The sequence below is a fragment of the Rhineura floridana genome, chromosome 1 (genome assembly GCF_030035675.1).
Source record: "Rhineura floridana isolate rRhiFlo1 chromosome 1, rRhiFlo1.hap2, whole genome shotgun sequence".
Taxonomy (NCBI): Eukaryota; Metazoa; Chordata; class Lepidosauria; order Squamata; family Rhineuridae; genus Rhineura; species Rhineura floridana.
In genome coordinates, this window is record NC_084480.1 from 32,415,318 (window position 1) to 32,441,140 (window position 25,823).

Consider the following 25,823-nt stretch of genomic DNA (forward strand, 5'->3'; position numbering starts at 1 on the left):
TTGAATCTGTTCCAGTTTGTCTGCACCCTTCCTAAAGTGTGGTGTCCAGAACTGGACACAATACTCAAGATGAGTCCTAACCAGTTCCAAATAGAGGGGAACTAGTACTTCATACAGTTTGTAAATATACTTCTGTTAATGCAGTGTAAAATAGCATTTGCCTTTTTTTGCAGCCACACTGCACTTTTGGATCCCTGAGGGGGCCATTGGGTGCGTTGTTCTTCCTCGTGCTGGCACCTCTGTGAGAGAGGTGAGAGTGGCTGCTCTGCCTCAGAAGGACGATCCTTGTCAGAGGGAGGGGCGATGCGCTGGGGAGGCAGCAGAGCAAGCAGAGCAGGCGTGTCAGGCAGGATGGCAACTGCCTGACTGGGCTGAGCCTCCTCATGTGTAACCAGAGCTTCAGAGCGAGAGAGTTCTCAGAGTCCTGTGTGCCTGGTGGCTCAACATGGGAAGCATCAGTCCATTCAAAATCCTCCTCCTCCTCTGCCACCTCACCGCTCCACCCCCATTCTGCCGGGCCCATGACAGTACTGCATCATAGAGCCAGATGGTTGGTGGCTAAAAGGTCATGTAGGGATGGGAGGATCTGCCAGTTTCGATTCTCTGAGTTTTGCATTTTTCCAACCTTAAATTCAGTTCTCCACATTTCTGCAGCAATGTGTATGTGTGTGTGTTTTAAAAAATCCGCATGAAAAGTCTTCAGCATTTTAGTATGAAATTCTCTTAATAAATACAGTTTTGTATGCAGTTTTGACTAATGTACACATTTGGCAAGGATTTTCTTCTAATATAATGCATTTTTGTATTTTATTTTTACTAATATATTCATGTTTATGCACACTTTCCCCTGATATATGCATTTTTTGTAAACATTGCTTGGTAGAAGAACTGCACTGCAAAATTTGGATAAGTGTGAATTTTGAAGGATGGCTGTGATTGTGTAGTCAGTCCTGTTGGCTGATAACATCCTATGGAAAATCCATATACTCCATTTTGCTGTGTATCATAGAGAGCAGGAATGAACAAGGAGCACCTGGTAATTCACAGAACTGCCTCTCATTTCTAATGTGGAACTGATTACTTAAATGAATTAAAGTGATGTTTACTTGCTGTAGGTTGCAGATAGGTCTCCATTGGTTCTGTGTATATACAGAGCTTGGAAAAGTTTTTTTTTTTTTTGAACTACAACTCCCATCAGCCCCAGCCAGCATGGCCACTGGATTGGGCTGATGGGAGTTGTAGTTCAAAAAAGTAACTTTTCCAAGCTCTGTGTATATATGATGCTTCTGAAGTTTATAAGCATAATGGGTACAGTAGATCCACTCATGTGTGAGTGGATCTACTGTACCCACTACGCTCATAAACTTCAGAAGCATCATCTGAGCCTGTCTGCAGCCTGAGCCCTTCTCCAAATGGATGGGGCCTTCTTTGCATCTCCTTCTAATAAGAGTGATGTTAGTATGAAAGTTCCCACGCCAACTGCAAGGATTTTGACCTGCAAGGAACTATCTAAGCCTAGTGGCTCTTCTGATGACATTGGGGTTACTTGCATAAGAAGTCCTCAGATTCTCCTTAATAACGTGCTTTATTTATTTATTTATTTATTTATTTATTTATGAATAGAACAGAAGTCTGTGTTGGTTTTGTGTTAACACTGCTTCCATTCATCATAGTGTGGCACACACAGGAATCATCTGTAGTGAATGATATCCTGTATTTGCAGCCATGAAGTTCAGTTTGCTGCTTATATGCACTCATAGTTAAACTATGAAATTTGCTGCCACAAGATGCAGGATTGACCATCAACTTAGATGGCATTGAAAGGGGATTAGACAAATGTAAGGAGAACAAGGCTACTAGATGTCATAGAAATGTCCTATCTCCAGTGTTGGAGACAGTATGCCCCGAATACAGTTACGTCCAGGTAGAGCTAAGAGAGATCCCTGTCTGAAATTTTGGAGAGTCACTTCCAGTAGATGATACCAAGCCAGACAGACAGGTGGTCTGTCCCGATACAAGAGAGTTTCCTATATTCCTGTGATAAGACCCTAAAAAATTAGCTCTATTGTTGAAGCTTCGTTTTCATAGCTTATACTTTCACAGGGTGCTGAAACTTTCACAGGGTGCTGAAACAGTGGGGTTTGTTCAGGTGGGGTGGGAAAATCCTTCATGACATTTGCTTAATATTTAATGTAAAGGATTCTGTAAGCTTTCCGTAGGCAACAAAACAAGCAGTGAGCACAATCTTCTTACTAAGCACTAAGACAGCTGAACTAGTGAAAAAATAGGAAATGGTGGCACCCAACAGCTGTACAAGTACCCATGCAGGAAGAGTCAGCAGTTTTAAGCCAGACTGAGTGTATGCCATCAATTTCACAGACTCGACTGTTTGCATTACCTGGAATAGTTGCTGCAAATTTTAGCAAAGAGGTCACCTATTGATTTAAAGTTACATTGTACATCTTTTTTTAAAAAAAATCCTCTTTAATGACAGTTACGTTTCCTACCATCAAGAACATTTATTCTTGTTATTAATAACTAGGGGGTTTGCCCCTGCACATTTTTGCAGCAACCCCACACATGTACACACAAACACTCCCATATACACACACATGCGCACACACACACACACACACAGAGAGAGAGAGAGAGAGAGAGAGAGAGAGAGAGAGCCACTCCCAAACACCCCCCATGATTGCCAAACACATACCACCACCCCCAGGCACCCCACTTCCCTTGCTAACCCGCCTCGCAATACTCCCAGTGCCTCCAGGCATTGGCGCATGGCAAAGCATCCTCTTCTGCTCTCCCTTCAACAGCGAAGTTTCCTCCTCTCTTCCCCCCACCCCGTGGGTTGCCAAAATGTCTCCTGTGCAGGCAGTATGGTAGTGACACAGAGGCCTGGTGAAGGTGCCCTGCCTGCTGCCTTGGCTGCTGTTTTTGGAGCTGGTGCTAACCCCACAGGTCAGCAAGCTTCCCGCACCACACAGATGGGTTGCCAAGTTTCACGCCCACACATGGGTCATGAAGCTTCTCCCCAAACAGGTCATAAAGCTTCACATTGTTGTTTATCCTAACTATGTTTGGCTGGAAACAAGCCAACTTCAAGGCATAGGTTATGAAGATGGCATGTTTAAACAGGATGTAGTTAACATGAACCCCAGTGCAGAGTTCAGATGTAATGCTAAACTATGGTTAATTGCAATTAGAAGTGAAAGCTTCCAATCTCTTCTTTGCAGCCTTACTGGAAGAGGAGAAGGGAAGGGGGAGTGTGCAAGCTCACAGCTTATTATAGCTCCTTCTTGTCACACTTCAGTGTTGTTTATTGTGATGTCTGAATGCAGCCAAAGAGTTGTTTACAACGTGTAAATTTGATTACATCTCAGTGGTTTTCTATATAGTTTTGTACAAATGTGATTCATGTTGTGTTTTATGCAGTTCTGGATTCTGAAGTATGATGAGCACAGACGTTAAACCTATTCTTTTACATAGTATCTACAGCCTTGTAGATCTTTTGTACGCCATAATGAAAGCCAGAAACACTCTTCATATGTGAAAGAGTAGACAGTGATGGAGGAAAAGGGACTGTGGCAGCAAACTCCCATCCTGCCCTATGCATGTTCACTCTCCTGTCTTTGAATAACTGAATCTAGAGTTGTTTTGCCAGGATATGGAGCCCACTTTAATTACTACGGCACCAGTTGGTGGGGCAATTAACACTTGTATAGTCATCATCATCGGTTGTGGCATCAGCTATTGATTTGAATGTGTGAAGGAAGCATCACAGGTTAATCACCAGAGATAATAACATTTTGTGTTGCCCAATGCCATTTCAACACCTTTCAGTGGACAGACTTCATATAATGGACTGAAAATAAACGGCATTGTTCTTTTTTGGGACTTGCCTCTTTTGCTAAACCTATAGTGTTCTGTTTTGATTGGAATGGTGTTACTTGCTGTACTCGTTTGTATAATTGTAACTGTTTTATTTGTTTTTATTGATGCATATAAGGGCCCCATCGGCACCACACATTTAGAGCAGTATCACACCACTTTAAACAGTCATGGCTTCCCCCTCCCCCAAAGAATCCTGGAAACTATTGCTTGTTAAGGGTGCCAAGAGATGTTAGGAGGCCCCTATTCCCTTCCCAGAGCTACAATCTCCAGATTCCTGTGGGAAGAGAAATGGAATGTTAAACCACACTGTCTTTTGAGGATTCAGTTTCAATTTGTTGGCCCACATACAGACCATCACTGCCTCCAGACACCTGTCTAGCACCTTCTCCTCATCCCCCCTGTAAATCTTTGCCACCTCCATACCTACGTTTACCTACCATCATAGGGTTGGCAATCCTATTCCCTCCTCCACCAGTCCCTATCCCAGGCACGTAATTCCCTTAATCCACTCAAATCACAGGAATAGAATGAAGACAACAATGGATCCACCTGTTCTAGCCAAAAAACAGAAACCACCCCACCTCTCACGTGGGATGCTGCAAACACTTCCCTCTGTCCCTCACCCAGGGAGACTCTCTTCCCCTTCTTACTACAGGCTCTCATCCTGAATTGGCCAAGTGGCTTTGTCCTGCACTCATGCTCCACACACACCGACTGATCTCTCATCCTGGCAAAAACACATACTCGGAAACAGGACACAAACATCAAAGAAGCATCCCAGGAAAAAACCAAAACAAAACAAAGAGGGGTGGCACCCTTGGCCTCGGATTGGCCCCAAAGGAACAACTGTAAAGGGACGGTTCCCTTTTGGAATTCCCTTTGGAGTCAGGCTGCCACTGTTTACCTCCCAGGAGCACTAATTGAAGCCAGGTGTTACAGGCTTGCCTCTGGGGCTGCTGCTGCTGAATTGTGGACTGGATTTGGCTCCAGATGGCAGGCCATCTCCTCAGCCAATGAAGGCTTCTAGGAACCAAAGGAGCAGATGGAAATATCCCCCCACCCCCGTCCCACTCAACAGCAGGGAGTGGTGTTCCACTTCAAGGACTGAAGTGAAATGAGACATCATGTGGGATACATTCATGTAGGAACCAGACCAGTATTTATACTTTTGCGAATTATAGACCCAGTTTGTAGCGTTATGCTGTAAAACTGATGACATTTAGGCAGAGATGGCTGTTGCCATGCCTTTTCCAAATGCACCATTCTTGTTCACCACCTGCTGTGGAGGTATCAGTTGCTATAACATTTCACAGATTGGCTTCTGTATAGGGTAACAGAAAGGGGGAAAAAAGAGAAAAGCTTTTTGAGGGGAGGCCGCAAGATCACATAGTTTTCCGTCTAGTCAATCCTGCCGATCTGCATAAACATGTCAAACAGATAAAATATGAGAGACCCTGAATTGACATTTGCAAGATGATCTCTGTAAAGGCAGACATTTATTTTACCTGAGTGAGCAAAAGCTATTGCCAGTCAGGAGTGAGCTCAGTGGACCAATTGCCTGTCTTAAGGAGAAGGGCTGTAGCTCAACAGCAGAGCATCAGCTTTGCACGCAAAAGGTCCCACGTTCAGTTCCCAGCATCTCCAGGGAGGGCTAAGAATGTACCCTGTCCGAAACCCTGGATAACCAGAGCCAGTCATTGTAGACATTGGTCTTCAACTGGTGGTTTGGGACTTACTACGGGGTCGTAGCCTGATCTAAGGTGGGTTTCAGCAGAAGTCCAGATGCCATACAAATACATGGCAAAAGAATTAATACATGGGTCTCGAAATACATGTTTGGGTTAAAGGTGGATCCTGGGTCTGAAAAGGCTGAAGACTACTGGTGTAGACAATACTGGATTATGGACCATAATCTGACTTGGTATAAGGCAGTTTCCTGTGTTCTGTAAATGCTTGCTGGACACTAATGCACAAAGAACACTCGTGACACAGTCTTTTCGAAAGAGGAATAGAGGCCACAGTTTGCAGGATGATTAATTTCCTTCTCTTTCTCAAAAATTCCCTAAAGGCAATCAGTAAATGATAGCTGTCATGGAAGGGACAGGGTGCTCTTTTTACCAAATCCGCTCATACATTGGGGACGAAAGGCTGCACTACACACACTGCAGGCTCCAGACTGTCAGAGAATAGCCGTGAAGGAATTCATAAATCTTTGCAGGAATTTTTGTTAGTGATTTGTAGGTTGCAGCCCTAATATGTTTTCCTTTAGAAATAAAAATAAAAAAAGGCAGAGAGAAGAGACGGTGCAGAAATACTACGCTGAGCTGATGTGCAGACAGTCTCTATTCTTCCTCTCCCACCCTCCCCTGAAATTGGGTTTTGGATTGGAGCTGCACTGTTTGAGCAGGAGAAAAAGTTGGAACTGGGGCCCTCACATGGAAGTTATTTATTTATTTGCACTGAGCGCTTTGAAAGCTGTCAAAGTAGCTGTCTTGTAGAGCTACTCAGAAATCTATAAATAGACAATGACAGTTTGGTACAATTATTTTTCTGCTTCTTACAGTCTTCCTTATCTATCTTCTCTTTTTCTTTTTTTAAACAGCATATCCTATTCAGTGCACGTCTCAGAGGATTATCCAGGTAAAGTGCTACTTTCTGTGCCGCTGCTGTTTTTCAAAGATTCAGCTGAAGGCGTTTGAAACTATTATTGTGCCCCTGGATCACCTTTTTGCTAATCGTATTTCATTAGCTACTTCATTTGCACTGCTATTTCTGTTTTTCTGCCTTCGTTTGTAAGCAGGGTGAGAATGAAGGGATCCAGTTTGTGAAAGACTGGGTGTGATGTGTGTGTGTGTGTGTGTATGTGTGTGGGTGGCTGGGTGGGTGAGAGAGAGAGAGAGAGAGAGAAGGAGGGGCAGATTTTCTCTGCCTGCAGCCATGAATGATGGGGTAATCTACTGACAATATAACTAAAGGGCCCACTCCCTGATCTCATTCAGAAGCTAAGGGGAGTTTCTAAGCTTCATGGGCTCACTTGAAAACAAGTAAAGGCTTGGGGAGGGGGGATGTTTTCAGATCTTTTGCAGAGATTTTGCCTTTCTCATATTGTTATGATGCATATGACAATCAGCAGCAGCTGGCAAAGTCGTTTGCTACGTGAAACCATTGATGGCTGCTGTATGGTGCTAGAGTGGGAGAGGAATTTTTCCACTGGGAGGTAGCAGTCTGGGGGGGGGATGGAGTACAGGTGCATGACTGCCTAGCAGGTAGTCTCCCTGGCACAAGCGCTGATATCCCCAGGAGTGGCTGTCCCCTCAGTAACTGTACACTTTCATGGGCCTGGCTGCTGTACCCCTCACCCTCCTCTGCTACCTCTTAAAGGTAAGGGCAGGAATTCTCCTTCCCTCTGTGTTGCCATGACAGCTGCTGCCAGAGGTTTCATCTAGCGAACCGCTTGAATGGTGCTGTTTCTTGTATGATTTCATCTCCCTCCCCCAAAGATTTGCATTGTTTTCCTTTACGGTCTTGTGTTCCTTTTCTGGAGTTGCAGGTTAGTGCAGAGGTCATGGGTGCTGACAGCGATGCTGGCACCCATTATTTCAGGTTCTAAAAGACAGACAGCCCAGTGTAGCCTTGCATAAAGGGCAAGGAGGGGCAGGCCTGGGGTGAGGGTGAGCAGAATCAAGGCAGGGAGCTTCCATAGGTGTGCTGAGCTCACGTCACTTCCTCTTGCACCAGGGGACTTGTATATTTGAGCACCCCCCATTTTGGAATGCTTGCTCCATCCCTACAGTGGCTACACCCACACTATCCATTTAAATTATTCTTATGCCACTTTAACAGTCATGGCTTCCCCCAAGGAATCCTGGGGACTATAGTTTGTTAAAGGTACTGAGAGCTGTTAGGAGACCCTTAACAAACTGCAGTTCCCAGGGTTCCTTGGGGGAAGCCATAAGTGTTAAAGTGGCATGACAGTGCATTCAATATATGATGTGGATGTGAGCACTGTTGCACATTGCTGGGGGCTATATTGGTTTATTCTGCGATAGCCAAGCCTCCCATGGTTTAAAAGCCAAGAGAGTGTTTTTCATTTGCTGAAGGGAATGTGAGGAAAACATCATTGTTCTGCAATATGTTATCAGCAGTTCCCAGTGTACCTCAGCAGCTGTGGAAAAGGGCAGGCTGTGCAGTGTGCATGAACATGTAGTCACACGGATGTGCACTAGAGACAAAACACCCCTCCCATTCAGATACTGAACTTCTATAGACCAAGGAGAGGAAAATGGATGATAACTCAGTCAGAGTAGGGACATCTTTTAAAACCTGGGGCAGGTATCAGAAAATAGGATGACCCTGTTGAATAGGATCAGATAGGATTAATCTTTAGTGTCTCAAATTGTTTGAAAATCATGTCTGGGAAGATGAATAAATGGCAAAGTAGGAAATTATTCCAATTAATTTCTTTTGCATTTATTCTGGGTACCAGATTTTGGATTTCATGACGAAAGACATGGGAGACAGTTTTTCTCCTTTTCTCATAATATTAGACTTCGGGTCATTCAATCAAGCTGAATGCTAGGCAGGCAGACAAGATGAAGTATTTCTTCACCCAGTGCATAGTAAAACTATGGAACTGGCTAGCATAAGTTGTGGTGATGGCCACTAACTTAGATCACTTTGAAAGGGGATTTGCCAGATTCATGAAGGATATGGCTACTGGCCATGATGGCTATAGACAACATCTAAGATCAAGGGTGCATGCCTCTTTGTGCCAGTCACTAAGAGGGGAAGAGAGCTATTTTCCCCATGTCCTACTTGAGGGCTTCTCATAGGCATCAGGTTGTTCATGGTGAGAAACAGGAGGCTGGTCTAGATAGGTCTTTGGTCTAAAGCTCTTGATAGGTTCTTATGATTGCTGATATGCTCTATTGCAGCCATGCAAATAACATAACTAATTTTAGGAATTAAAAAGGTTGCAATCCACAACTCAGTCTAGACTAAGTTTGCAATCCTCAGCCCAGTTACCTGGGAGCAAGCCCTATTGAATTCAGTAGGACTTCTCAGTAGACATGGTTAAGATTGTGCTGCAAGCCTACTAAAGTTTCTTATAAGTAGGCTATGTAGCCTTAACTCCAGTACATATCTGAGGGATGCGGAAATCCTTGCAGCATTGATAAAAACATAGGAAGCTTACAGTACACATTATGGAGACTAAAAGTTCCATTACTGAGAATCAATACAATCTAGCACACCGACTCTTTTAGGAGTCCTTGAGGAGTCATTATACTTTACAAAGTATGTTCCAATGAATAAGTGCCCAAGCTAATGCCTGGTGACAGACATTGGTTGCAGAAGCACTAGTGTCTCTTATGCTAATAGTCTGTCTGTCTGTCTGAGCTTTGTTAGCTAGCAAGAGATATTCAGAGACCCAAGTTGGCTGCCTCCTGCCTCCTCGTTATCATACTTTGGATAGAGAAGCCCAGTAATTCAGTCTCTGAGCTCAAGGAGGATGGAACTTTCTCCTCTGAGCAGTGTGTTCAGGTGACTTTGCCAACACTGGGTTGTATCCTGGTAGAGACAAGATAAAGTAAATAAAAAATAATGGGTATCCTTGTTTCAGGTTTTATTATATTATATTCTGCGCAGGGGTTAAACAAATCAAAGAGAAATGGGTTGGCGGGGGAAGCATTTTCTAGTTTCCAGATGGGACTGAAAATCAATGAACAGTAAAAAAAGAAAAAAAGAAAAAGTACTTTAAGGCCTCAACTAAGTGAGTTATGGATTGCAGCCTTAATCTATACAACCGATTATTGAGTATGCTTTAATCATGCATTCATCAGAGGCAAGGAAAGGCTGTTTCTCACAGCTTGGCTTTCTGACTTTGGCTTGTTGAAGGTAGTGCTGGGCTGAAAATTCCTCCTGTATTTTTTTTCCCAACCGTTCTCAATCAATTTATGAGAAAAGAAATTACATTCTAAAAATTAGTAAAGGAAAGAGAAAATGTTGGTGAAATTTTCATGGGTTATTTGTGTGAGTGCAGACTACTTTTGAGGTGACTGAAGGGTGTTTGTGAGTGTCCTTCCTTTCATTCTACAAATCATCTCACCAGTAGTCTGCACTCTGAAGTTTTCCCGTGTGCCCGTGCTTCAGTTAAAGGGGAAGACATCAGCTCAGGGAGTGTGGGCAACCAGGGAGGCTGAAGAGTGCTGGGGAAACGTTTATGGGGAAAAACACCACACACAATATTCTCAGCCACTTTGCAACAATACATTAAGCTCAAAGCCATGCACCCACCGAACCTCTGAGGATGAAGCACTAAAATGGAAGCCTCTTTTGCAGGAGGAGAGAACCTTAGAGAAATTGGGGGATAGATTTCAGCACAGCACTAGTTCCTCCTGTTACCATTGATGAAGCCTCTGCACATTACTATTTGTTGCCTCCTTGTTGCTTACCTAAATGCATCAGGATTTAGAAAGTTCTGTATTGCAGCATGCTTGGAGAGAGTGGACCTGCGTCTTACCAGGATAGTTCAGGGGCAGAGTGGTGACAAGGCTGGGGTTGTGTCGGTGGACCAGTGGGAGCTCCAACAGTGAACCCACATAGCCCTGACCTTGCCACTGCCCTACCCCACTTGGATTACCAGGCCTCAGGATTTAACCTGAAGATGCAGGGTTATAGCTACTGCTGGGCTTGGGGGGAAAGTACTGTAATGATTACCAGTTATAAATTCTTTTTATCCTAAAATGAGGGAAATTCACTGCTACTGCAGAGGACTAGGGTGTGTCTGTGGTCTTTGCATTAAACTTTCTGATGCATATTAAATGCATATTATTTTTCCCTTTTACAGATAATACCTATGTGTCCAGTTCAGATAATGATGAAGATGTATTAGTTACAACAGAGCCAATTCCAATAATTTTCCACCGAATTTCTACAGGTAACGCTGCAATAGCCATACTCGGTTTTATATTATCCATTGAATAAGGCAGAGAGAATATGACTTTTGCGCTTAAGAGATGGGAGTGCTCAGCTTTGCCAGTGAAAAGCTTCCTAAGCTAAGGAGGATCCATTCAACACTCCTCAAAACTTATCAAGGCCAAAGAGGCAACATAATGTCTTACTCCAGCTATCACCCATATACTAGTGATAATTCAGTGATTAGTCAGGTTAATACATCCCTGACCTGCTGCCATCTGTCATATGCAACTTCTGCTCAGAGTGACTGTTGAGACATGGACTTTGCCAGGTGTAATTTATTAAGAGGCTGGAGTCAGGTATGTGTTCACGTGTCATATGTCCATGCCTCCTGACAGCAGTGTCGCTGCTTCTTACCAGGATAGTTCAGGGGCAGAGTTGCATCGGTGCACCAGTGGGAGCTCCACCTGTGAACCCACTTAGCCCTGACCTTGCCACTGCCCTGCCCCAATAAGTGACAGCGATGCACCACCCCTCTGCACTGACCACGCTTGCATATTAAGAAACCATATGATGGTGACTGGGACATGGTCTCAGTACACAAGAGAATGGGTGTAACAAAAGCACAGTGGATCAACTGGAAACTCTCAAAAGGCAAGATGTGGCCTGAAGCTTGGCCTTTTTTCAACTAGAATTGGAGGCAGCAGGGCCGCACTCTGGTTGGCTACTTCGTACTTGTAGCGAGTCTCCATTATGGAATGGAGCTCAAGTGCAGTAAAAGACCAGTGGGAAAATAAGGGGTTGTCTTTGGCCCTCAACATTATAAGGCAGTGGGTGGCCATCATAAAATGGCTGCAATGATGGTTGCAGCAGGGATTACTTTTGCTTTAAAGGAGCAAATACAGGTTCTTGGTATAAAACAGTCTGTGATATAGCGCTGCTAGAAAACTAACAGATAATTTAAAGAGAGCACAGGGACAAAGTAAAGGGACTAGTATCCTTTCTGTATGGTATGATTTTATTGTTTACATAAATTTACAAGATACAAGGATTCCCCTGCCAATGGAATACATGTGGATAGGGCTCTATTATTAAATGGTTCACAAATGAAAGGATAGGAATGATGTTCAACAATCCTGCCTGAAAGAAAAAGAAAGGTAACGTATCAATATATGAATGAAAGCTGTGTTAATAATTTACTATGGATAATCAAAATGTAATCTTTAGAAGCAATATGATTAGGATCCACACAATGTATTATTTTATGTTATTTTGTTGGTTATGTTTATTTTGAAAATTAATAAAGATTAATTTTTAAAAAATGCCTGCAAGGAAGAAGAGATAGAAGAGGGGTACTGTTTCAAATATTGCCTTAGGGCTTTAGATCAAATACGAGCTTCAGAGGACTTGTAATGCTCACTTTAAAGAAGAGTTGAGCATTGGGAGCTGCAAATACACCTTGGATTAAAATTCAAGCTGGAAAAGAACCCCAAACTTACCCTTTGTCAAGCAAGTCCTTGCCCCGCCCCAGCCCCTTCCCTGTAAAAGCCCCACTTACTCCCAGGCCCTGGAGAGGGGCAAGAAGAAAAAGATCCCTCTCCCAACAGCCACTAAAATGTCACCACTGGTGCTGCCATGGCTGGCCAAGTCTGTAAGTGGGGCTTTTATGGAAAGAGGTTTAGAGTTCAGAGGGCTGGGTGGGAGAGTGTGCCGGTCTCTGTGTGCCTTCTTTGTGAAGTTGGACTGGGTTGGAACATGAGCTATTCCATGCTTTTTGTTGAAAGTTCTTGGCTTGTTGTCTGATCTAATCCAAGACCAGGGAAAATACCCTGTGCCTAAAATGACACAAATCCATACCAGCAGATGAAGAAGAATAGGATGGAATGTTTTGAAGTGGGGGTGAAGAACCTGTAGCCTCTAGATATTGTTGGACTCCAGCTTTCATCAGCCACAGCCAGCATTGCCAGTGGTCAGGGATGATGGAAGTTGTAGTCCAGCAACATCTGGAGGCCGGCAGGTTACCCACATCTATTTTAGAAAGTGGTTGCTCTTGAAGTTATGAAGATTTCACAAGATAGTCTGGAACTGATGATTCCTGTGAGACACAGAGATAGCTAAGTTTTCCCAATATACTTGAGGGCACAAGGAAATGGAGGAAAAAGTCTTGAAGTCACCTGTAGATGTCAACATGGTTTCTATAAATAGCAGACAGATGATTCTTTCGGAAATGAAAAGATGAAGGAGGTACTTTTGGGATAAGATATGACAAAAGATTGGGAGAGATTTTTGAAAGAGGCTGGTTAGTATTTAACATATAAATATTTCCTGGCTGGTGTTTAGCATTTGGCTTTAAGACTGAGGGCTTGGAGGAAGGTAGTACAGTTGTAACAACACATTTAGGCTGGAATCCTGTACTCACATAAGAGTAAACCACACTGAACTCAGTGGGACTTACTTCCAACTAGACATATATAGGATTATGCTGTTACAGGAAAGGGAAATCTGTGAACATCTGAGATGTTATTGGACTACACCTCCCATCACCTCTGAGCATTGGCCAGACTGGCTAAGGCTAATGGGAGTTGGAGTCCAACGTCTGGAGGGCCGCATGTTCCCCATACCTGTGCCTAAAGGTAGCCAATAATTCCTAGACCAGTTCTGATTCGGCTCAGTAAACATAGACCATTTTCTTTACACATGATTCATCATGTTTTTAATTCATCAATTTTGCATTTTTCACCAATAATAAATGGATATTTTCCCCTCCATGATTAAAAATACAAATTGCATTTGGAATTCATTTTACTTTAGTTTTACATGATTTGTAATTAAAATCAACAACTCAGATGTGATTATAAAGTTCTTTATGCATTAATTTTAAAGTAACACTGTAATGCCAGCTGGTGGGAAAATGAAATGTGAGATTTATAAGAGTATGAAAAATTTAGTTAGTGCTGATGCCTCACACTTATCATGGGGATGGCACTGAAATCATCTTCCCTGGGGTAAATTACACACCCTTTGTAACATTCTGAGTGCCTTGTCACACAGATCATCACCATCACATTAAGAGCCTCCATGTCCTTGACAGAGGTTTCTAGCAATCACATGCAGGAATGCAAAGACTCTCAATGGAAGGTGGCAGTATGTACGGAAAGGTGCTCTGAATAGTACAGCTTTTGTTGTTATGTGCCTTCAAGTCAATTACGACTTATGGCGACCTAATGAATCAGCGACCTCCAATACCATCTGTTATAAATCACCCTGTTCAGATATTGTAAGTTCAAAATAGTATGGCTAGGCATGGAAAATGCACTGTGGGGAATCTGATTTTCAGCATCCTTGAGGATCATGCACCAGAACCCTCGACTATGACCACATTCACATCATACATTTGCCCCACTATCATTCCACTTTAAAGAGTCATGGCTTCCCCCAAAGAATCCAGGGAAGGGTAGTTTGTGAAGGGTGTTGAGAGTTGTTAGGAGACCCCTGTTCACCTCATAGAACTATAATTCCAGGGTTACTCAGAAAGAGGGGCTGACTACTAAACCACTCTGGGAACTTTAGCTCTCTGGGGACAACAGGAGCCTCCTCACAGCTCTCAGCACCCTTCACAAACTACATTTCCCAGGATTCTTTGGGGAAAGCCATGAGCATTTAAAGTGGAATAATAGTGGAATAAATGTATGGTGTGAATGTGGCCCATGTCTCTTTTCTTGCCCCACCCCTTTCTGGATCTCAGTGTGGAAAAGGGTCACTCAATAGCTGTGATCTCCAGTTAAAAGGATCAAGTTGGAGAAGGTGGGAAAGATCTCTGTCGTAGACCCTAGAGATTTACTACCAGTCTGAGTGGACAGAACTGTGGACATGACTGTTCATATCTATGTCCAGGGTCACTGAATATAAATGTTCCATTAGCACCCCTTACCTGCTAACTTTGTCCTCTTTCCCCCACTTTTTTTTTAGAATTGCGAAAAACCAGTGACGTCAACTGTTGTTTATCCATAAAATCCAAGTTGCAAAGAGAAAATGGAGAGGTACAGTATTGCTTCCTTAGTGCAGTGCTTGAAGATAAGAGAGCACACAGTATATTAACAAGCTGGAAAGCCAGAGAAAACATTTCCTCCAAGTTAGCATGGTCAAAAAAAGTACATCAACCTTCATCCAAAGGTCTGTGGACTCCTTAGCGCTCTTAGAAGACTGTCCCTGCTAGGGAAATAGGTAGGATGATCTTAGGAAGCCTGAGGATTGGCTGATAGTCCAATCATAAATAAAAGACACATGATAAAAAAATAAATACAAATGGTGTGATCTTCCATCAGTAGTGATGTTGCAGAAACTTGTTTTAATCTGGTTTGGATTACAAATCTGTCAGGCTTGTAAAGCTCAGAAACAATAAGAGTCAACTGTTATTTCCCTCCTAAGTTCTCTCCAGCTCAGAGTGTGAAAAGAAGATTCTGAACATCGGAGAACAGTTTTTAACTTGTAGCAGTTTTTAATACTGGCTACCAGCTGAGAAGCACACACCACATTGGGCGGATGGCAGGGAGAAGAGCATTGATTGACTGTGGAAATGTGGGGTGTGTATGGATGTGTGGATGTGATAGAAAATTGTACTGATTTTAATTTTAATTTTAATTTAAATTAATTTACTGTTACAGAGTGTGATAGAGGTGGGTCTCCGATTCACTATTGTTTTAGGGTGGGTGGCCTGTCTGATTGGCGGACCAGGATAGGGGCATGTGCAAGCAAGGAGGGGATGTGACAGGGAGGGTAAGGGGCCAAACTATAGAAAAAGTGGGCGGCAGGCGCTGGAATGGTACTGCTGGCAGACCAGGCCAGATTAGGGGAACAGGGGATAGATGCTTAATACCCATCCCATGTTCCGGGTCTGTCCAGAACCAGATGATAACTGGGGGATGCAGGATTCCTACCGACCTTCGACTGCTGCTGTGTAATGCCAGGTCTGTAGTACAAAAAAATCACACATCCATGATATTATTTTGGATGAGCGGGCAGACCTGGCATGTATTACGGAGACTTGGCTGGATGAGACCTCAGCTCCCATTCTTGAGGCCATGTGCCCGCCGGGTTTCCGTTACGCACAGCAGCCGAGGGTAGGAAGGCGGGGAGGGGGAGTGGAAGTCATCTATTGGGAGTCTTTAGTTTTCACCAGACCTCCTCTTCACAGGACTAAGTTTGTTGACTGCATGTACTGGAGGTTGGGCCCGAAGGGCAGTTTGGGGATCCTGCTTGTGTACCACCCACCCCTCTACACAGCAGACTCCCTGGCCGAGGTGCTGGAGGTGGTCTCGGCTGTACGGGCGTTGTCCCCAGAATTATTAGTGCTGGGTGACTTCAACGTGCATGCCAAGACCACTCTCACTGGAGCCCCTCGGGATTTCCTGGAAACCATGGCTTCCTGGGAACTGCACCTTAGTAACATTGGGCCCACCCATGTAGCCGGTCATGCTCTCGACCTTATGTTTGTCCTGGGAGGGGAGGGAAATGCTCTGAAATTGGGGGTGGTTTCTTCCACCCCTGTGTCATGGTCAGATCACTATCTGGTGAACATAGACTTCTCGATGCCACACACCCTCCGCAGGGGTAAAGGACCTATTAGAATGGTCCGCCCCAGGCGCCTGATGGATCCAGAAGGATTCGTGACTGCGCTTGGGGAATTGGAACCTGCTGAAGGCCGCCCGGTCGATGCCCTGGTGATAGAGTGGAATGAGGGAATCACCAGAGCATTGGACCGGGTGGCTCCGAAACGTCCTCTCCCCTGAATAGAACTCAGTTAGCACCATGGTATACACCACGGCTGCATAATCTGAGACAGGAGGTGAGACGACTAGAATGCCGGTGGCGGAAATCACGTTCCAAAGATGTCCGGACACAGGTTAGAGCAGCAGTAGCTGCCTATCAAGTGGCAGTGAAGGCAGAAAAGAAGAGGTTCTTTGCTGCCTCCATTGCATCTGCAGAGTGCTGTCCCAGGAGGTTGTTCCAAGTGGTCCGAAGCCTGGTCGGTCCAGTTGCTCAGGAACCCTTGGAACAGTCAAAAGCCTCCTGTGACAAATTAGCAAAGCACTTTGCTGATAAAATCGAACACTTACGGAACTTGATCCCGTACGCCGTGGATACAGTAAATGAACCAGAGTTGGCCAGTTGCAAGCCGGTCGAATGGGATCGGTTTCGACCTCTCCCTTCTGAGGATGTGGACAAGGTGCTCTCAACTGTGAAGCCTACCACATGTCTAAATGATCCTTGCCCGTTGTGGCTCCTTATGAGCTGCAAAGAGAAATTGGGCGAGGGGATTAAGGCGGTGGTTAATGCATCCCTAGAGGAGGGTGTAATGCCATTAGCCCTCAAGGAGGCAATTGTAAAGCCCATCTTAAAGAAGCCCTCCTTGGATCCCCAAGTTCTGAACAACTTTCGCCCAATTTCAAATTTACCATTCTTGGGCAAGGTCATTGAGCGAGTGGTGGCTAATCAGCTGTCGACACACTTGGATGAAACGGATTATTTGGATCCATACCAATCGGGTTTCAGGACTGGACATGTTACTGAAACAGCCTTGGTCGCTCTGGTGGATGATATGAGGAGGGCACTAAATAGGGGAGAATTCACCTTTCTTGTCCTCCTCGATCTCTCAGTGGCTTTTGATACTGTTGACCACAGTATCCTTTTACATCGCCTGGAGGGGTTGGGAATAGGAGGCACTGTACTGCAGTGGTTCCGTTCCTTCCTCTCCGATAGGCATCAACAGGTAGCATTGGGGGAAGAGGTTTCAGACCCTTGGCCTCTCAATTGTGGTGTGCCACAGGGCTCTATCCTCTCTCCCATGCTATTTAATATCTATATGAAGCCGCTGGGGACAATCATTAGGAGATTTGGGCTGCAGTGTCACCAATATACGGATGACACTCCGCTCTATCTCTCGTTTAAATCTTCACCAGAGTTGGCTGTGGAGACCATGTCCAAGTGCCTGGAATCCGTGAGTGGATGGATGGGAAGGAACAGGTTGAAGCTGAATCCTGATAAGACCGAGGTGCTACTCGTGGGAGACAAGGGAAGGTTGGGAGATATTGACTTGATGTTCGATGGGGTGAGATTGCCCCTAAAGGACCAGGTCCGCAGCCTTGGGGTTGTTCTTGATTCCAAGCTGTCCATGGAGGCTCAGATCTCGGCAGTGAGTCGGGCAGCTTGGTATCAATTACACCTCATACGTAGACTGCAACCATACCTTCCTGTTCATCAGCTCCCATTGGTGGTACATGCCCTGGTCACCTCTCGTTTGGATTACTGTAATGCGCTCTACGTGGGGCTACCCTTGAAAACGGTCCGGAAATTACAACTTATACAAAATGCGGCGGCTCGACTACTTACAAACTGTTGCCGCCGGGAGCATATCACTCCAGTGCTGTTCGATCTGCACTGGCTTCCAGTTGTTTTCCGGGCCCAATTCAAGGTGTTGGTATTAACCTTTAAATCCCTACACGGTCTCGGCCCAGTTTATCTGATGGAGCGCCTCCAACGCCACCAATTATGCCGCCCCACAAGATCAGCCACACAGGGCCTTCTCTCAGTCCCACCAACTAAAACAGCTAGGTTGGTGGGGACGAGAGAGAGGGCATTCTCAGTGGCGGCCCCCACTCTCTGGAACTCCCTCCCGTATGATCTTCGGCATGCCCCTTCCCTGAATGTATTCCGCCAGGCCTTGAAGACCTGGCTTTTCCGACAGGTCTTCGGGACTTCCGGGGAGGGTTAATATTTATGACAAATTGCCTATTACTCTGAACTGTCATTGTTTATAGTTTTATAGTTTTATCGTTGTATTATATTATTATGATGTATTTTATTGTAACAGAGATGTACGTCGCCTAGAGTGGCCATAGGCCAGATAGGCGACACATAAATTAAATTATTATTATTATTATTATTATTATTATTATTATTATTTTTAAAGCTCAAAACACTTGTGTAAACAAAAACTGGTGAGGCTGTGGGAAGAAAGAGCCTGTGAAGCCACTGAGGTTATCTAACCGAGCATTATTAACCAAATAGCCAGTCAGATAAAGAGACTCTGCGAGCTGTCCCCTTACCTTGGTCAGTGGTCTTAGGTACAGAACAGCTCCTTTTGTTTCTAGGAGGGTCTGCATGGCAGAGACAATCTTTGCATCCAAGCAGGTATAGGAAAGCCTGGAAAAGGAGATTTTTGTCCTAGTTCAACAGAAAGAGTATTTTTAGGCATTTCTCTTAACATCAAATACAATGTTGCTGTGCAACTCTCATTTCTTTCAGTGGGAACAGGGCAAGAGTTGTGCCTACTTATGTTCACAGCATAATCTTCCATTTTATGATTCAGTCATTTGTTGTGATGCTGCATTTGAAAAGGTTCCCTGGTTTATGCAAACCGTAGGGGTTGCAGCATGTTCCCTCTTTCGTTACAGTGTAAATAAAACAAATCACCATTCCCCACACACACAAACATGAAAAGGATTGGTGATCCTTTTTCAAAAAAGCATCTTGTTTTTTAATACTGCTTGACAGTACAGTTTCCCTGTTTACATGAACCGTAAAGCAAGAATTTGAAGATAACTGTCAAGAAAGTTAGATTTAAATCACAAGCTGTGAAAATTGTTGACAAATAGAATGTAATTCTGAGCAGATTTCTCTCTTGCTCGTGAAATGTGGGCAATAGGATTCTAATATATACAGTAATATAGTCATTACGTAAACTACAGAGATATGGCATTGCTAGTTATCTCTTGTGTGTCCTCTGAGCAGCTCAGTATTTATGAACCTTATTTAAATAGCAATCTGCCTGGTTATCCAGTCTTCTGATTATCCAAACGCTGAAAATTCTTCCAAATAAAGAAATGGACAAAGAACACTATTAAGTAAACAGTTCCTTTAGGACAGACTATATTGCATAAAATGCTGGAAAACTATTTTCTGTTTTTCATGTCTGACCTGTATGTGTAGACAGCAGCCATACAACGGAATGACAAAATGCTAAAAGTCTAAAGTGCCAGCATCAAGTATTTAGATGCCTGGGATTTATTTGTTTTTGGACCTGACTGCACAGGTTCCCTGCCCTAATTCACAGTGTATAAAAATGTAAATATAAAATCGGAGCTGACATGGTCACTACAGGTGGAAAAGAAGCCCAAAGATTTACTTTTACACCTAATATTTTCTGTGTAGATTCCCTAATATTTAGAATTTAACTGACATTGCAGTCAGTTACTGTGTATCCTGTTAATGAGCATCTTTCACTGTTTGGGTAGATTTTCTAATATCTGGTAAATTCCATTGTACAGATAGGGAGCAAGGCTTTGACACAATCTGAAAACTTATATGATCAGGATTCCAGATTGCATAGAAGCCTGCATGCACAGAAGCTGATAAACATAGGTCTTCTATTCATATATCCATGTACAGAATAAGGTTGTTTGGGAGGGGGATGGAATGGGGAGTCCTGTCATGTCAAGGGCAGGGCAAATAACACCCTTTTATCAGAACAAAATAATTGTTCTGATAAAATAACTTTCCGTTGGCTATGTAGTGTCTCTGATCTTTAGTGTATAAATGACAGTCTTTCTATGTACAGAATGGACATGTTGCATATTCCAAGTAGATTCTCTGTTGTTGTTGTTATGTGCCTTCAATTTGATTACGACTTATGGTGACCCTATGAATCAGTGACCTCCAAGAGCATCTGTCATGAACCACCCTATTCAGATCTTGTAATTTCAGGTCTGCAGCTTCCTTTATGGAATCAATCCATCTCTTGTTTGGCCTTCCTCTTTTTCTACTCCCTTCTGTTTTTCCCAGCATTATGGTCTTTTCTAGTGAATCATGTCTTCTCATTTTGTGTCCAAAGTATGATAACCTCAGTTTCATTATTTTAGCATCTAGTGATAGTTCTGGTTTAATTTGTTCTAACACCCAATTATTTGTCTTTTTTGCAGTCCATGGTATGCACAAAGCTCTCCTCTAACACCACATTTCAAATGAGTTGATGTTTCTCTTACCCGCTTTCTTCACTGTCCACCTTTCACATCCATACCTAGAGATCGGGAATACCATGGTCTGAATGATCCTGACTTTAGTGTTCAGTGATACATCTTTGCATTTGAGGACCTTTTCTGGTTCTCTCCTAGCTGCCCTCCCCAGTCCTAGCCTTTTGATTTCTTGACTATTGTCTTCATTTTGGTTAATGACTGTGCCAAGGTATTGATAATCCTTGACAAGTTCAATGTCCTCGTTGTCAACTTTAAAGTTACATAACTCTTCTGTTGTCATTACTTTAGTCTTCTTGACATTCAGCTGTAGTTCTGCTTTTGTGCTTTCCTCTTTAACGTTCATCAGCATTTGTTTCAAATCATTACTGGTTTCTGCTAGTAGTATGGTTGAATATCTTAAATTATTAATATTTCTCCCTCCAATTTTCACACCTCCTTCATCTTGGTCCAATCCCGCTTTCCATATGATATGTTCTGCATATAGATTAAACAAATAGGGTGATAAAATACACCCCTGTCTCACACCCTTTCCAATTGGGAACCAATCGGTTCCTCCATATTCTGTTCTTACAGTAGCCTCTTGTCCAGAGTATAGCTTGCGCATCAGGACAATCAGATGCTATGGCACCCCCATTTCTTTTAAAGCATTCCATAGTTTTTCATGATCTAAGGCTTTGCTGTAATCTATAAAGCACAGGGTGATTTTCTTCTGAAATTCCTTGGTCCATTCCATTATCCAGTGTATGTATGCGATATGATCTCTGGTGCCTCTTCCCTTTCTAAATCCAACTTGGACATCTGGCACTTCTCGCTCCATATATGGTAAGAGCCTTTGTTGTAGAATCTTGAGCATTACTTTACTTGCATGGGATATTAAGGCAATAGTTCAATAATTACTGCATTCCCTGGGATCCCCTTTCTTTGGAATTGGGATGTATATTGAACACTTCCAGTCTGTGGGCCATTGTTTAGCTTTCCATATTTGTTGACAATTTTTTATCAAAATTTGGACTGATTCAGTCTCAGTAGCTTGTAGCAACTCTATTGGTATGCCATCTGTTCCTGGTGATTTGTTTCTTCCGAGTATTTTAGAGCAGTTTTACCTCACGTTCTAAAATTTCTGGTTCTTCATCATATGGTTCCTCCATGAATGAATCTGTCATCTTTGAATTTCTTTTATAGAGTTCTTCTGTGTATTGCTTCCATCTTCCTTATATTTCATCTCGGTCAGTCAATGTGTTCCCCTGTTGATTATTCAACATCCCTACTCTTGGTTTAAATTTCCCTTTCATTTCTCAAATCTTTTGGAAGAGGGCTCTTGTTCTATCCTTTTTGTTGTCCTCTTCTATTTCTATACAACTATTGTAATATTTTTCTTTGTCTCTACGTATTAGTTGCTGTATTGTTGCATTTAGAATTCTGACCGTGTTTCTATCTCCTTTTGCTTTTGCTTTCCTTCTCTCTTTAACCATTTTAAGAGTTTCTTCAGACATCCATTGAGGTCTTTTTCTCATTTTAACTAGAGGTATTGTCTTTTTGCATTCTTCCCTGATGATGTCTCTGACTTCACTCCATAGTTCTTCTGATTCTCTGTCAACTAAGTTTAAAGCCTCAAACCTGTTCCTTATTTGATCTTTATATTCTTCTGGGATGTTATTTAAATTGTATTTTGGCATTATGATTGTTTTGTTCTTCTTTAGCTTTACAATGATTTTCAATATGTACCACAGTCTGCTCCTGGTCTTGTTTTTGCAGAAAGTATGGAACTTCTCCATCTTCTGCTCCCAATTATATAATCAGTTTGATTCCTATATTGACCATTTGGTGATGTCCACGTGTACAGTCGTCTTTTTGGTTGCTCAAACAATGTGTTTGGGACAAACAAATTATTGGCTTCACAGAATTCAATAAGTCTTTCTCTTGCTTCATTTCTGTCTCCTAAGCCCCATTTTCCCACAATTCCTAGTTCTTCTCTGTTCCCTACTTTTGCATTACAGTCCCCCATGATTATCAGCACATCTTGTTTTGATGTGTAATCAATTTCTTCCTGTGCTTCTTTGTAAAATATCTCCAATTCCTCTTCTTCTGTGTTTACTGTTGGAGCGTAGACTTGGATGATGGTTATATTAATAGGTTTCCTGTTTAATCTCATTGATAATCACTCAGACCTTGTGTTACAGCTCCTAACTGCTTTTGCTACATCACTTCTCACTGTTAACGCAACCCTGTTTCTTATTAATTTCTTATTTCCCGCATAAAATATTTTGTAGTTGCCTGATTGAAGATGTCCATTCCCATCCATTTTAATTCACTCACGCCAAGTATCGTAATGTTGATACATTCGATTTCTTGCTTGACAATTTCTAACTGTCCCTGGTTCATGCTTTTCACATTCCATATTCCTATTGTGTGCGTCGTACAACTCCTGACTCTCCTTTTGCATCTGTGCACATCAGCCTCTGGGCTTCCTTTTGGCTTTGACCCTTTGAATTAAAACACAGAGCAGATTCACTGCCCGACTGACATTAGAGCCACCAGTCTCCAGTGATTCTAGCCAGGTTAAAAAACACTCAGTGAGGGTGCGAAGCAAGGCTAGTGACAGCGTGTGGTCTGGGGATAGTCCCGAGGGCCAGATATTGAGTCCTGGAGAGCTGAGTGGCTTGCTTAAAGCTTTCTCATGGCAGAGGTGAGATTCAAACCGGGACTTCCAGATTCATTGCTCAGACTTAGCCACTGCTGTGGCAGCTTTCAGTGTGTGTACTGTGTAGTTGAAACAGGGGAAGGTAAAAAGGTGTCATTCAGGTTTAATCTCATCTTTTTCTCTCTCTCTTGACTAGGAGTCAAGACATGGTAGTGCAGTTGAAGAAGATTCAGAAGGGGATAATGACTCAGAAGAGTTTTACTATGGAGGGCAGGTAAGAGAGAATAACTGTCCATCTAGTTAAAAGTTAAATACAGGAATACCCTGCATTAATGTATGCAATGGGTCCAGAGCAAGTACGTAAACTGAAAATGTACTTAAAGTGAAGCACTACCTTTTTTCACTTATTGATGCATATATTGCACGGCAATCGTCATATATGGGCATAACTGATGTAAATAGCACATTTATAACTAAAATAAACACAGGAGGCCTTATTTTCAGAAAAAGTTTGTAGTTGGAAACTGATCGGGCAGTGGTGTCATGCCGTTAAGTGTCTGTTCTTGCGAAGCGAGCGTACATAAACAGGGGAATGGTGCTACTGTAAATATGTCCATACTCGCGTGTGTCCGTAAAGTGAAGGTCCGTATAGCGGAGTATTCCTGTACAGAAGTTGTTTGAAGAGTATGCAGGTAGGTAATCACGTCTGCAGCTCTTTTTTCGTCTTCTCTGTGGAAAAACTAATTTGGAAAATGTTTCTTGTAAAAACAAAAAAAAAACCCTAGTATAGACAGCTGACTTTTTGATGGAGGCTGCCTTTAAAGTAATTGAGGCATAACTGTACCATAACTTCTTCATGCACACAGTTTAGTGTCATGGCACCAATATTAACTCAGTATTGGATTTCATTCATTTTACAGTGTACATTTTACACATGACAGTGGTCATATGATGATTGTGGATCTATGGTGCATCCTACATAGCTTCTATGTGAAACTGCATCCTACATAGCTTCTATGTGAAACTGCTCCTATGGCAACATTTGTGAACAATTTGTGTACTCCCCATTCGCCTCTGCTCTTCCTACGTGACCACAAGAAAGAGATTGGGAACTTCCACTTCCATTTTAGATTAACCACAGTTTAGCATGTCATCCAAACCCTGAACCATGGTTAATCTTAACTATGCTTAGTGAAACATGCCAGCTTCATGAACCATGGTTTGAAGTTTGCATGTTTCCACTAAACATCGTTATATTTAACCACAGTTTGTTTGGGTTTGGACAACATGGCAAGCTGCAGTTAATCTGAAATGGAAGGAGAAGCTTCTGATCTCCTTGCAGTCATGACGGAGGAGGAAGCAGGAGCATGTGAGCCTGGGACAGCATCTAATGCGTTTTCTTTTTTAAATACATATGCATGCTCACACATGCATATATATATATATAGCACATACATAATGAAGGGTTTAGCAAAGTCAATTTTACAGAAAATATATTCATGTTTTTGGATTGTTTCTGTGGCTTGTTTTTTAAGACATATGCATGATCTTATTTATAATGGATCAAGTACACATTCCTATGAAAGGATTCACAAAGTCGCTTTTCCAGAAAATACAGTTATTTAGCAAGTTTGTGCAAAATATGTTCCTTTGATATGAATCAAAATATGGGAGTGTAGATTTGAATTTCATGTATTGATCCTTAACATATTTACCCAGTTACAATCCTGTATGCACTTACCTAAGGGTAAGCCCCATTGAATTCACAGCAACTTACTGCTGAGTAGGCATGCACAGAATTGTACTGCTACTTGGAAATAAACCCCACTAGTTGCAGTGGAATTTAACAATCAAGTAAATGTGTTTAGGATTTTTTGCAAAATAATCCTAACAAAACAGGCATTATGTTGTTGCCTATCCAACTAAAAATGCATCCCACTTTAAGTGTTAAAAAGTTACATAACTTTTATTTTTCCAATACAGAATAGCAGTGTCCATTTTAGGAGCTTTTAAATCTGATTCACCTTGAGATTTGCTGATTGTTATTATTTTTTTTATTTTTTTTTAAAGAGACTGCATATTTCTGCCTCATTTCTTGCTTTCTCTGTGGAATTGAAAATACTTAGCACAGCCTCTTCCAAAAGAGGAATGGAAGTGCTATCCCCCACTGTAATGTCTTTTGTGAGAACAATGAAAGGTTTGATGAGAGTGCTTGCGTCAACCTGTCTTTTTGCGTGTGTGAGCGTGTGCTCAGAAGTTGCTTCTTGTGGTTTAGGTCCTTTGTAAGACACGTTTAGAACCAAATGTCAGTGAATCTGTACAATCATTGACAAAATATT

The 25,823-nt window shown here is 42.7% G+C and overlaps 1 protein-coding gene across 2 annotated transcripts in view; it reads left to right on the forward strand.

Moving 5' to 3' along the window:
- The window catches only part of PARP8 (poly(ADP-ribose) polymerase family member 8), a 244,210-nt gene that overhangs the window by 117,631 nt on the left and 100,756 nt on the right, over positions 1-25,823 (forward strand). For both annotated transcript variants that reach the window (XM_061617598.1, XM_061617607.1), the window contains exons 4-7: positions 6,500-6,537; positions 10,745-10,834; positions 14,782-14,852; positions 23,681-23,758. In XM_061617598.1, the coding sequence (XP_061473582.1) occupies positions 6,500-6,537; positions 10,745-10,834; positions 14,782-14,852; positions 23,681-23,758 (277 nt within the window). The remainder of the gene's footprint in view (positions 1-6,499; positions 6,538-10,744; positions 10,835-14,781; positions 14,853-23,680; positions 23,759-25,823) is intronic.